Below are 14197 nucleotides of genomic sequence, written 5' to 3' on the forward strand. Positions count from 1 at the left end.
TGACAAGTATTTCCGCTTTCCTTCGGGCACCATAATTATCATCAAGGGGTTTTACACAGACCTCCGGAATGAAAGTCGGCCCTCTTTGATAAGGTAGTGCTAACGGATTGTAGTGTAGGTATATGTATACCTACTTATCATATTTGACGCATTCTTTAAGTTTAAATATGACATGTTAATTCCATAAAGAAATATATATTATATAGTTTAGCAGACTTTCCTGTTAGCCATTGAAGGCAGTAATAGAGCTCTCCTCACGCTTGACTAATGTCAGCGACTAATGTGGATTCCAGTTTGCATGGGTCAAATAAGTCAAATTCATTGTCGTTTTTACGAAATTAGCAGTTTTATCATGTATAAGACGTGACTGAAAATACAGGATGTTTTCTTAGTCACCTGCAATAATTTACTGAGCAATTTTTACTATGGGACCTACCCCGAAATCGCGAAAAAAAAATTGGCTGTTTCATACATTTTGGCTGGTCTGATGTTGATATTTTGTATGGGAGTGTAATTTTTTTTCGCTATTTCGGAATTTGTCCAATAGTAAAAGTTACTCAGTATGACCTATATAATCACCCCGTAAATTATTGCACGTAACTAAAAAACACCAAGTATATACCTAAAAATGTTAATATGCTATTAGGCATACACCATCTCTAGCTTTTGATATACAAATTACCTGCCATATGCCATATCCGTTACTTGAATTACTTTTTAAAAGGTTGCCAAAGTGTTTCAAGGAGTTCTGATCTAAAGTCTATGAATATTCTTATGAAAAATGCAAGCTTAAAGTTATGTTTACTTACTACTTAAATAATATATAAAATAATAAAATTGTAGGCTGTCTGGGACTACAACACCACTAATCAAGTGTAGTGACGCCTCACTAGGTACAGCATTGGACATACATGCGGCCAAGCATGATACACACGCAACACGCAACACACGCACACACACACACCCAACTAAATGTGTAAGTAATTCAGGCATCCTTCATTTCAGTATATCGTTCATAATACAAATTTAATTAGATTATAATATAATCCACCAACTTTTGGCCGACCGCCTTTTAAACACGCTTTATGTTATCTTCTGTGAGTTTAACTAAACTTTGTTTTATTCATGTTGAGGCTTACTATTGATTTTCTTCGGAAACAACCAGCTTGACAAAGAAATATAAAAAAAGCATGTTTACAATAATCTCACAAAACTGTGATTCATGTGACAAGTCAACGGGTGTTGCCAGTATTTTTCACTTTTAGTTACATGACATATTTAATTAATTTAATTTCTACAATTTCTTATTGCACTGTAATAATGATCGCAGTTAGAGTCTGTGCGGAAAGAGAAAAGAGTCGTGAAATCATGAAATGTATGGGATCCAATACATTCTACGACTCTTCTCTTTTCGCACAGACTCTATCCAGGTGATAGCGTGGTTATCACCGCATCTGCCTTTTAACTGCGAGTTGTTAAAAAGTGATATTTATATATTAGATAATGGTTTTCACATTGATATAAGCGTTGATCATACCCGCTGGTGCCCACCTACTGCGAAAGTGTATAATATGTATGTGTAAATAGGTAGGTTAGTTATGTTGTTTTATTTGTTTTTATAGTTATGTTCTCAAATACCATTTGTACTGTAAAACTGAATAGTTAGAAGAAGGGTTAGACTATCACGTTCTTGGAAATAAATACCCTAGGTATCTAACTAAATAATTATACACTACTTTGCATCATCACTGCACAATCCAATCAACCAATGCCATGCAATACATTGCATTGTATCCAATTTATAAGCGGAACTGGCTTTACGCCTAACGAGGTTCTCTTTGGACTTAAAAATATTTCCACCAGCATAAAAATGTTATTCGGTAGCGTCCAGGAATAATTCGCGTTGAAAGCGAATTATGACAACAGCCAGCGCTGGGGTATGCGATAAGCGAAAGTTAGTGTTACGACAGGCCCTTGCGGGTATTGCGAGCCGCGAGGCCCGCGAGGGCGTGTAGAGATAGCTCCATAGTGTCTAAATTGTAGATTTTTAGAAACACCAGCGCCAAAATCAGAGCTGAGATGGCAATTTTAGTGGGTTACTAAGTTTATAAAAGCAAAAGAAGTAGTACTGCTAACTAATGCTTAGAGAAAAAAAAACAATAGGCAACCTGTGCCTAGTCTACCTTTAATTTTTTTTTTCGAATTCGTTCGTTTTCTTTTCAATTTAGAATTACTGACTATACTGTCTTCTACTGGCAGGTCTCCCCTATTCACGCCATTCATCACTGGATGGCTCTGAACACGAATTTCGCGGAATGTTGGTTCTGCTCGTTGAAACATATTGGATAGGTTCCGGGAATATCTGTGATTTAACTATTTCATTCGAACTTTAAACTGTTCTTGATAATATCAAATCAAGAAGGAACAGTTTAAGTTATTAATACGATTTACTCGCAGCGCATCAGTATGCAAGTATGAGCAATATTCACTGGCGAATGATAACAAAATGAGATTAATCTCGTGAATGAGTACCTATGTATGAAATATTATTTGATAGCTAAGATTACACTACTACACTACAGAGAAAGTATAAGTACTGAATTTAAATCTAAATATTTTTGCGGACTTTTACTATAAGAAGTTGTACTTGTCATGCAAATAGCGAACAAAACTTACAACACATTCTGTTAATGAATGGGTTCAGTGACTCTGCCAGTAATCTAAGATTAGGCGACTTAAATGGAGAAGCGATCACGTGATAAGTCTTAGACAAAGTTCTCGTGAATATACCTAATAGGTGAATAGGTATTTATGTGTCACAAATTAGATATACGTATAAGACTTATTTGGACTGGATTAAAAGGTTTTACTGGGTTTTCCTTGTTTTCCACGAGCCGGTGATGAATAACTTGTCCCGGAAGAAAGGTGCATCAAAATTGTTTTGTATGAAGATTTAGTCAATAGAATAATTCTGTTTCCATCAATAAGCTGGCATATTTTTCTTTTCCGCTAATGTACATACATACATACATATAATCACGCCTATTTCCCGGAGGGGTAGGCAGAGACCGCGGATTTTCACTTGCTACGATCCTGACATACCTCTTTCGCTAATGTAAATATTACTAAACGAAGTCATACCTATAGGTACCGCGTCACGACCCTGAAATAATTGACTTTTATGTTAATTAATGGCTTAAGACCTATAAATTTTGAAGTAGGAACGCACTTTACCTAATTTTTCTACCTCCTCCTCCTTGCGTCGTATTCCTCAATGACCTCCCTTTTGTATCACTTTCTCTCTTACGATCTTTCTCCATCTGTTTCTGTCTTTGGCGGTGTGGAGAGCCATGTGAACTGTGGAGTCAAGAGCGGTGCGGATCTGGTCAGACCAACGTATTGGACTGCGTCCACCTCCAGGCCTTTTCCCATCCACTTTGCCGGTCACAAAAAGCTTTTCGAGGTTGCCACCGTCTTTTTCCTTGCAATATGACCGAAGTATTCAAGGACTCTGCGTAGACATTCGGATGACAGCCGCGACGATATTCTGAATTCTCGCAATATGGAGACGTTAGTCCGAAATGCTGTCCAGGGGATACGGAGAACCTTTCTCCAGCACCACATCACAATTTTTAAATTTCAATTGTATGCTCCTTTCTTTATACTAGACACCTCGAAGTAACTCAGGCTTCAGTCAGACCTCTCTTATATGCAAATTTAGATTATTAGGTAGGTACCTACTTACCATATTTTAATATCTTAAAAACACATTTAACCGCAGTAATTGCTTTTTGCGTTGGCACGGGAGCGATGAAAGAAAAACTTCATAATATAAATAGACAATATTATTGTATAAATTTTTGTATACATATCAATATGTTAATCAAATTAACTAATTACAGTGACTAGATATAATTTAAATAAACCTTTTGGCAGCTGTTGGCTTCGTTTCTCAACTTCCAGAATCTTGTGAACAGCCTGTAAAATAACACACTTGTCATTTTTTTTAATTGGGCAGGTATTTAGCCTAGGCCTTGAGTGGGATTATAAGGGTTCTAGTCCACGTCAATTACGTAAATTATTTTTTCAAACACCTATTTCACACCTTAGGGAAAACACCGACACTTACTTACGCCACTGGATCGCGGCGCATGTGATATTGATTTACATTTTCATTTTTGCTCATAAATGGTAATTTTTATAGATATCACACAGGAGTACAGGGAGCAATAGCTGATATTAATTAACTACTCCCATTTTATACATTTTATACATCAACATACAAGAAAGTTACCTAATAATGCGGCAGTAGAATGCAAATGAATGAATATTGAGATAATAAGTAACATAGATATTTTAATAATTACCATTATAATTACCATGATCGGGGCAGTAATGGCGGCGGCGCCGGCGCCGTCGCTGCACGTCGCACGCATCTACGCAAGTCTCTTCTGTTAACAACAATAGATTATTAATATATTAGTAGGTAAAAACATTTTTAAGACAATGAAACAAGGTAAAATTATCTATTTTGTCATAGAACTGATAGCTTCGAATTAACGGTCAACTTGATAATGAATATAATGATATCATTATTTTAGGGTCGCCCTCATCGAAAGCGATGAAGAGGACCATAGATTAGTATATGTTATTATGAAGAGGACTATGATTATATTAAAAGCATTATTTGAGTCAAATAGTCAGTCAATCTCTTCTGTTCCAAAAGTTTACTAAACAAACGCTATATGTATAGATATAAAGCTGCTGTCCCACCCTAGAGACGCTTTTTTGACGCTTAGCTACAGAAATTTGGTTCCGGTTGAACCCTCTAACCTCTAAGCGTATTTGATCACTTACCACCGTAGTGGATCAATCAGCAAGGAGTATACAATGTGTTATGTGTACATGTGTGGCATACACAAGTCACAATGTCCATGTACCATCACGTAGGATGTACAATCACCACAACCACCAAGACAAATTAAGCACTAACAAAACAAAAAAGTTCATGTCGTACCGTCACAGCACGGCGGGCGCGCGGGCGGCGCGGCGTCGTCATCGTGTCGCGCCAGCGCTCGCAGCTGCAGCGTGTATGCGCGCGAGTCGCTTGCTGCGGGGCCCGCGAACGTCGCGTACGGACTTATCTCGTACACATCTGTTTCATACCCAATAATTAAATATTTGGCGTAGGTATTTCTAAATTGACAGCAGCGTCACTAGGTACGTATTTATTTTGTTCATTGATTCAGACAGATGGTGAAAGGTTGTGTAATTAAGTTATAACATTTTAGATGAATTTTTAATATCAAATAACGTTTATTCTTAAAAGAGTATAGAGTGACGGCATATGTTAGAAACAGAATAATGGTTGGAGCATACCAAAAAGTCCGGCACCAGACCAGCGTCGGCCCAATCCATCCGTTTGCCATCAACTAGGCGACAACCATATACCCAAGTACGTAACGGAAACGACTCAACGCCTCGAAGATCTATAAGGCGTGGCTACGGCTGGGTGACATCGCGCTTGTGGCTAGGTGACAGCGCTCTTATATTGACCTTGGTACAGTGGCGCCTAAGGGGCGAACTACAAGTAGATTGACAGACAGATGTAAACGCGGTTACTGCGAATAGTCAATGCACCGCTTAGCTTAAGCCGGCACGAGGCGATGCTGTTCCGATGCCGATAAGTGTGTGTTACAGTATGGAGTTTCCTACAAAGAAAAAGTCCCTTAAAAAAAAAAAGAAAAAAAAAGTGCAAGTTTCCTGAGTGGGTCGGGTTATGGCGGTGCTGATCCGGTGCCGACCTTTCAGGCGTGCTAGGTACATCCTTTAAGCGAAAATTTAAAATTCAAAAATATAAAAATTTCGAGGGATTTTTTAAAACTACCGTAAAGTACCAAGCAAAACGTTTAAATATATACACTAACAGTCAGATAAGGTCAATTATAAACAATTATTTCGGAACAATTCTGCTACTGCAACTGTCTCGTTCACTGCCGGTTTATTTTCGCTGCGCCGACTACAATTTAATGTACAATAGTTAATTAAGCTGCAACTATTCATTGCTTTTGTAGATGTTTTTTCTGGCTTTGCTTGAAATCGTGAAGGAATATTTGCGCACACCACGTAACATAACGTGTCAGTTTTTAACCTTATAAATGTTATTAGATATTATAATGACAAAACTTTCTCTGATCCACAAGAACATTTACTACAATGGGTGCTTAGCCAACGTGTCAATCATTAACCCTCCGTAGCGTAGCGAAGTCATCTCTCTCTATCACTCTTCCATTGCGATGATAGTTGCGTTCCGTTCTCTACGGAGCACGTACAGTGTACAGTGCTCAGACCCCATTCATAAAGTGAGCACGTTTATAACGGGGACAGATCACAATTGATCTCTAGATATAGCACGTAAAAAAATAACGCCTCGCCTGTTCACAAAGGTGCATACCTACTTGTAGAAATAACGCAAGCTATACTTTTTCATTTGTTTAAAGCTGTATTTAAATTTGTTAGTGTTAATTTTTCCAGAAAACTAATGGGCGTGATTTACTCGTTAACATTAACTTCGATTATCATATTCTATCATCTTAAATGAAAAAAAAATAGAAAGGTAGATACGGCATTCTCCAGGTCAGACAAACATTGTGTCATGTCAGAAACTTGCAGTCAGTGGAGTAGTCTAAGAGGTTAGAAAAGCAATCAGAAATGAAAGCAAGGAATTTAGTAAGAAATAGATACTATACTTATTACGTGATCTGGGCGCCTACTAGCTGTACCTACATCGGTGGGGGTCATAGTGGTGGCTAGCAAAGAAGATTGTTGGTGTGAAAATTATAGTTTGGGGTCAGAGTTAATTTTTATCCGACTACGACAATGCCAACAGAACGAGTAAGTGATATAATTTTAGCACCATTGAATTTACTTAATTTTAAGAACATCCGTAAAACCATGCTTGAGAGGGGCCAGTTATTCAAATGTGATTGTGCGTATTGCTTGCTTGCTTGTAAGAAAATATCATATGAATTTGGCTGCCGGTTGTGAAATGTCGAAATAAGAAGAACGTCTATCTATCTCTATCTCTATCATTATTCGAGGGACTGCAGGGAAGCACGGTCGAAGTAGCCCCTGGTGATGATGTAAGTCACATGAAGGGGGTCTAGTGAAAGGTAATCCAGGCTAACGGGTCAAACGAGGCTTAGGCGCCGAGCGTATGCATGCTTATTTATTTAACGCTTACACGAACTTCGGCGTTTGCCAAAACTAAAGTTACGTTCATGGTAACTAGATATATAGACACGAGAGCTTAGTGTTGCTATATATCACAGACCTAAGTTGAGGTTTAACGTTCTTGTTTACTAATTGAAATTAGGGACCATGCTATTTACTTAACAGAAATAACTGTCATTATATCAATGAGGGTGGATCTACTTTTTTTGCTGTTCTTATGTCCCGTTATTCAAATGACAATAGTGGCACAGTTAGAAGAAATATTGTATGGCGTTCTGCTAACTTTCTTAGTACCTAGATGGCTCATTAAGGACATCTAAATAGTTGATTCAAACGTGGAACAACTATTCAAGCAAAAAGCAGAATTTAGATACAGTGGAAACTGGATAAGTGGCATTGTGTTAACCAGCGGAAAAACCATACATTCCATCCACCATCCATCAATCCTGAGATTAGTTTATCGGTTCCAGCGTATATGTTTAAAAACAAAAAATAACGAGGGGTTTATTAAACCAGTATGAAATAATTACCTATTTGTTATAGACTATAGCCGATACGATATGAAATTTCGTCAATAATTATGTCACTGGGTAAGCAGAATGTGTACGTCTACATCTCTACCACTCTAGGATAAAGGGCCTAAGGGATCACCTGGTGGGTCGGGTGGTAGTTTCGGAGTTTGGTGCGGGGGCGCTCGGTACGTGCCGCAAGTCGGCTTCTCGGCGCTCGTGGTCACTCGCGGTACGCCGCCATCACTTCTGAACAGAAACAAATAATATTTACTGGGGTAAGTAAGTACAAAAATGTATGGAGAAGTATGTACTTTTGTCTCAGGCGATGCCGTTGTTCCTCAGGTCAAAAAAGCAAATTTGGCCCGGTAACCATGAGATACCGTGCCTACTGTACTTTCCCCGGTATTCAAGAAAAAAAAATATTTTTCTACCCGGTAACCGATAACCACTCTACCTATATCATGTTTATTTTTTATTTTTTATATTGATAATGGGAAACAAACAGCGAAAAATGACACATATAGATAATTACACTTAAATAAATAATTATGGTTGCTCAGACAAGACTTGTTTGTACAATTCAATTAATCTATCTCTAGATCTAGTGCTAAAGAACTAAACAATGCGAATTTGGAACCACAAACGTGACATGCATTAATTTAACTTAATTTTACAATAGTAAACTATCAAAATCAATTATATTATTTGCCCTAATAGTAGCAGAGTAATATATTATATTATTTGTTCATTTGCTCTTAATTGCAGAAACAAATTTTTGTACTGACGGAATGAAAAACAAGTCAACATGAGAATATTTGTCATTGTAATTTTTACACGCTCTTACGATAAATCTGTTCTTTGCGTAAGTGGTTCGATGGAAAGGGACAGCAAATAATTTAGAGGAGCGCGTGCGGGGGTCCGCGCAGCGCAGAGAGGCGCGGGCGAGTAGCGCGGGGGAGTCGACCAGCCCATTTAGGATTTTATATAGTAAGGTTTGATCCCTAATTTCGCGTCTGATTTGAAGGGGTATAATATTATTTGAATCAAATTCTTTGAATTTATACTTCATCCGCTTGATAATTTTTTTTTGAATTCCTTCTATTGCATTAATATGGATAGAGAAATGGGGACTCCATACTGTGGAGGCATACTCTAGGTGAGATCTTACGTAAGCATTATATAAAAGAATAATTGTTGTAGGATCTTTAAAATCTTTACTCTGCCTAAATATAAACCCGAGCATACTGTAGGCCTTCCGAACAATATTATCAACATGGGCGGTATTCATGCCGCAACTCATGGTCAATATTTACGCCAAGATCTTTTATTTCCGTCACCTTTTTAAGGCAGTTGTCATTTATGGAGAAGTCATAAACTATGGGGTTACGTTTACGGTAAAATGTGATAGAACAACATTTTTCAATGTTAAGGCCTAGTTTATTGTTTTGGCAGTAGTTATTCAATCTGTCGAGATCATATTGTAGATTGAGACAATCGTTATGTGATCACGTCACACTGAATATCTTCATGTCATCTGCGTACAGTAAGACTTCCGAATGCTGAAAACATTCAATGACATCATTAATAAAAACGTTGAATAACAACGGACCAAGATGGGAGCCTTGGGGGACCCCTGACGACACAGGCACAAAGCTAGAAGTGTGACCTTTAACCGCCACCGCTTGGGTTCTGTTACGAAGATAAGATGTGAGCCATCTCAAAAGGTTGCTGTGAATTCCAAATGATTCTAATTTGTTTATAAGTATGGAATGAGGGATTCTATCAAACGCTTTAGAAAAATCGGTGTAAATGGCGTCCACCTGAAAACCTTTATCCATAGCGACCAGAGAATAATCAAGTAATTCGCAAAGGTTGGATTCAGTGGATCTTCGGTTAATAAATCCATGTTGTTGAGGAACAAGCATTGGTCTAATTACACGATATAGCGTATCATATATAATTTTTTCAAAAAGCTTAGGTATTACGGATAGTTTTGAAATACCACGATAATTTTTTATATTTCGTTTATCACCGCTTTTAAAGATAGGAACAACAATCGATTTTTTTCCAGGCCTCAGGCATCACACCGGTCTCCAAAGAAAGGTTGAACAAAAAGCTAATTGGTGTTGCTAACGTTGTACGACATCTATGAAGAAAAACTGGATGGATTCCATCAGGTCCACTTCCTTTGGAAACCTGTAATGATTTTAAATAAGTTTCAACTATGGTTGATGTAATCTTGACATGGCTTAAAATATTATTGGATGGATTGTTATTAGTAGTGTTAATAGATAAATCAATATCTTTTACAAAGACTGACTGAAAAAAATTATTAAATAATTCTGAAATATGTTGACCACTAGAGCCTATATCATTATCTAAGAAGAGAGAGTCTGGTATGCCGCTATTATTAGTTTTTGATTTTATAAAGGACCAAAATGATTTTGAATTAAAGCGAATATTTTTTTCGGTTCTAGAAATGTACAGAGTATAACAAAAATCTTCTAACTTTTTTATTGTAGTTCGTAACTTTGAGAAGGCAATGTAGTCTGACTGTCTTTTATAAATTTTCAATTTTTTATGCATTTTAGTTTTTTTATTTATCAGTTTAATTAGCTTACACGAATACCAAATAGGATATTTTCTTTCGTTTGAATTAATAGTTTTGGTTGGTATAAGTGTATCTATTATTTCATTTAAAATTGTGTAAAAATTATCAACAGCTTTTTCAACGTTATCCGATGAAACATAGTGGTCCCAGTCTACCTTCTGTAGTTCAGCATTAACCGAGTCGTAGTCTGCTGCAAAAAAACGACGGACGGTGCGAGGAGCTGGATGTTGCGAAGAATAGGTATTTTAGCTCGCCTAATTCCGATCACTGATTGAACCAGTTTTGTGTATGTACATTACACTACTATAGTTTTATTATTTGAGAGTATGCACTTAATTATCTGTTTAGTAGAAGCACACACAGTATTTATTAACTAATTTAGATAAATTAATTCAAAGCTAATTTTATTTAAACATATATTCTTCCGTTTATTAATTAATTAATGGGCCTCTTTGGTTAATCCTTCCTCACATTCCATTCCTTACTAAACCACTACGTGGCTGGTATCCTCACGTGCCCTCAATGTGCGCGGGGGTTCATCTCGAAGATCGGCTACGTCAGCCATCTTCGAGGGCACAAGCACCGAGCTAACTAGGAGTCGACGTGGTCGTCATTAGAGCATGCTCCCAGCGTGATAGAATCAGAAATGATGATATCCGCAGTAGAACTAGGGTCACCGACATATCTCGCAGAATTGCGAATCTTAAGTGGCAGTGGGTGGGGCACATTGCTCGCAGAACTGATGGCCGGTGGGGCTGGAAGGTTCTGGAGTGACGTCCGCGTACCGGAAGACGAACTGCCGGTATGCCTCCTACAAGATGGAGTGACGACCTGGTGAAGGTCGCGGGAATTCGGTGGATGCGAGCGGCACAGGATCGGTCGGAATGGCGAGCCCTGGGGGAGGCCTATGTCCAGCAGTGGACGTCTATCGGATGACATGATGTTGATGATGATGAAATGGTAAAAAAGTGTACCTACACTATTCCATACCTTTAAAGCACATATGTAGAATAAGCACACTGCCTGTGTTTAATTTTCTATCTAAACACAAACTTAATTTAAAAAAGCACGAGTAGCTAAAAGGGTAAATATGGAAACTGTTCTAATTTGATAATGTCGTTATCTGTGTTCTTTTTATGAAGCTTTGAGACGGGTGAATAGAATGAATGTAGAACTTCATTTTTAATTATTTCTGTTTAACTTTAATTATAAAACACACTTTTGTATTTACTGTTTAATTACAAGTAAATAAGCAAGTATATGTACAGTTTAGTTTATTTATATTTATATTTTTTGTATTTGGTCGCATTTTAATCTAAGATGCTTAACTGTACATATGTGACGTTTTCAACCAAAAGGTACCACATTGTCGCTTGTCGATAAGGTTGATTTCAAATTATAACTATAGGGAAATAGCGCCTCATTGACAACCGACAATAAGTACCCTTTTGATTGAGAATGGCACATATACTCGTAGGTGACGTAGGTTAGTACTGTAGGAGACCATATCACTGCTGTACAACAGATTTTGCTATAGGTTTAAAGCAATTAGCTTTACTTTCATTTCAATTGTGATTCATTTCACTAGGAAGGGTTTATTTAAAATATAGTTGTTTTTCACTTTCTATTAACAAATTACGTATTAACAAAACTATCTAATACTAGTTTGATAAACGTAGACTCATAGAGAAACATTTAATAATTACCACTACCACAGAATAAATAATAGTACTAATACCGTACAGAAAGGACACTTCCTAACAAAACCGAAGTTTGGCAGCGATTTAGGGACGAATCATGCTGTCCCTTTCTAATGTATGGCACTATCCCTTGCGGCTATTTAGGGTTGTCAAAATTCAAATCATTCTTATCTTGGTCGTGTATGCAAAGGGACGTCAAGTTGTGTCAACCTTAATAATTGCTCGGAGCAATGCTGATCCGAACGGAGCCGAGAACGCCCGAAAGGAGGAGTGTCCTCCCACTGCCACTACATCCTTATTAAATACTATTATTATTATTATATTATTAAATAATATTTAAGTTTAAAAGTAAATTAAATAAAAAAGACCACATCATTTAGTAATAAAACATATTTAAGACACGTATAGTGTATTTTAAAAACCAAACTCTGGTACTTTATAGAGTGTGAAACATAAAAATAAGCAAGTAGAGTCTCACCCGCGGAGTGTTCGCACCCAACCATACATTATTTGTGATAGCGACTCGCTCCTGTAGCTCGGTTAACTTCGCTATTTTTCCACTAGGGAAAATATTTTACATCTTACTACCATTACGTAAGAGAAAACGGATGGGTTTTATATGACGTTGAATCTTGTTGAATGTATTTGATGAGAAAATAAAGCCACATTTGTATTTTTATTTGGAGTTATATTTAAATTTGTATATTATGTGCATATATGGTACATAGTATACTTTTTAACAATTATGCTACTTAATACTCAATTTTCATTGTTATGGTTTTGAAACCGGGTTTTAGTAACAAACATCAGACATATATGATAAGTTAATTATATGTCGTATCAGTCATTGTTGTATCGTATGTAAAAACATGTTAATCAGAAACCCTATGATACATTTTCTTCTTAACCTGTATGGTATAAACATTTTATTGATTATTTACACGATATGCAATCAAATTAATTGAACCCATTATGAAAAAATGAAATTAAACCTACTAGATATTTTAAAACTTTATCAGCAGACAATTAAATACAGGTACACTGGCAAAATCAACTATAGTAGGCAGTTGCTGCCGCTTCGCAATAAATTGCACCAAAGTCAAAGAACCCTCCTATTCCAAGGAACAAAATCACATTTTTCTCTCAAGTCGTACATTATCCAAAAATACGGCGGGATCCATAGCGGTGGCGTTATTACTTTCATATTTTCTGCTGGAGGACAGGCGATATTAAAACTCGTGTCATACGTCGTTAGCACGACAGACGTGAAAAGGGTCGATGGGTCTACGCTTAATTGTCGACAAAGAGGCCCCGTGTCAGCAACTCGCTCACAGATCACAGACCTAACGATCCGAGGTAGGTATTTGAATATTTTTTCACGATTCAGCTTGCTTTAATTACAAGTAAAATAAATGTACTTCAGAATTTGGCTGAGTCTTGAATTCTATTGCGCTCGGGTCGTAAGAAGACTAAGAACGTACAATATTTTGTTACGTGTGTGGGTTTTTGTACACGCTAATGATAATATAGAATATTACGCGAAACTCTGCGTAGGGGGCGCCACTACCACAATCCATCACAATCTGAGGGTCTACCGCGAAACAAGAAAATCGAAATTTCGTTATCTAACCTCTCTATCACTCTTGCATATTCGAGCGATAAAGAGGAAGATAATAACTCGATTTTCGCGTTTCCCGGCCCTTTGTAAACAAACCGCCTCGATGTATCAATGTCATCATGTGGAAACTTGTCAAAAAACAGTTTAAGACCCAGTATGTATGTTACTTTATGGTTTACATTAGGCGATAGTGCTGCACTCTGGCGGCAGAACATTGCAGTAATATCCCCTATTATGTATAATGCGTATAATGGTGAACCTGCCTGGATTACTATATTCATGTAACTTTTATACTTGTTAATATGATCGCTAAAGAACAGACGCTTTCGATATAGATTTTCGTACACTGACCCGCCTGCTGACATATCTATTGCACTCGCATTGTTAGGTATATTACTGTCAAACTCCCACAGTGACATTGACAAGCGGCATCATGCACGGGACAGTTATATAGTTATGCAAGTGCAATAGAGATAGCAACAAGCGGGTCAATGTACAAAAATCTATGTGGGTAGCGTCTCTG

General features: G+C 37.2%; 1 protein-coding gene across 3 annotated transcripts in view; it reads right to left on the reverse strand.

Moving 5' to 3' along the window:
• Positions 1 to 3832: 3832 nt before the first annotated feature.
• Positions 3833 to 14197, reverse strand: part of LOC134744256 (cell adhesion molecule Dscam2-like) — a 67439-nt gene continuing 57074 nt past the window's right edge. Inside the window, exons 31-34 of one of the 3 annotated variants that reach the window (XM_063678003.1) lie at positions 7885 to 7988; positions 5018 to 5155; positions 4368 to 4451; positions 3833 to 3978 (exon numbers count right to left, since the gene is read on the reverse strand). In XM_063678003.1, coding sequence (XP_063534073.1) covers positions 3953 to 3978; positions 4368 to 4451; positions 5018 to 5155; positions 7885 to 7988 — 352 coding nt within the window. In that variant the 3' untranslated portion in view covers positions 3833 to 3952. Of the gene's footprint in view, positions 3979 to 4367; positions 4452 to 5017; positions 5156 to 7884; positions 7992 to 14197 lie in introns of all 3 variants that reach the window. The other 2 variants (XM_063678004.1, XM_063678002.1) reach the window with 2 other exon arrangements.

This window comes from Cydia strobilella, chromosome 9 (genome assembly GCF_947568885.1).
Source record: "Cydia strobilella chromosome 9, ilCydStro3.1, whole genome shotgun sequence".
NCBI lineage: Eukaryota > Metazoa > Arthropoda > Insecta > Lepidoptera > Tortricidae > Cydia > Cydia strobilella.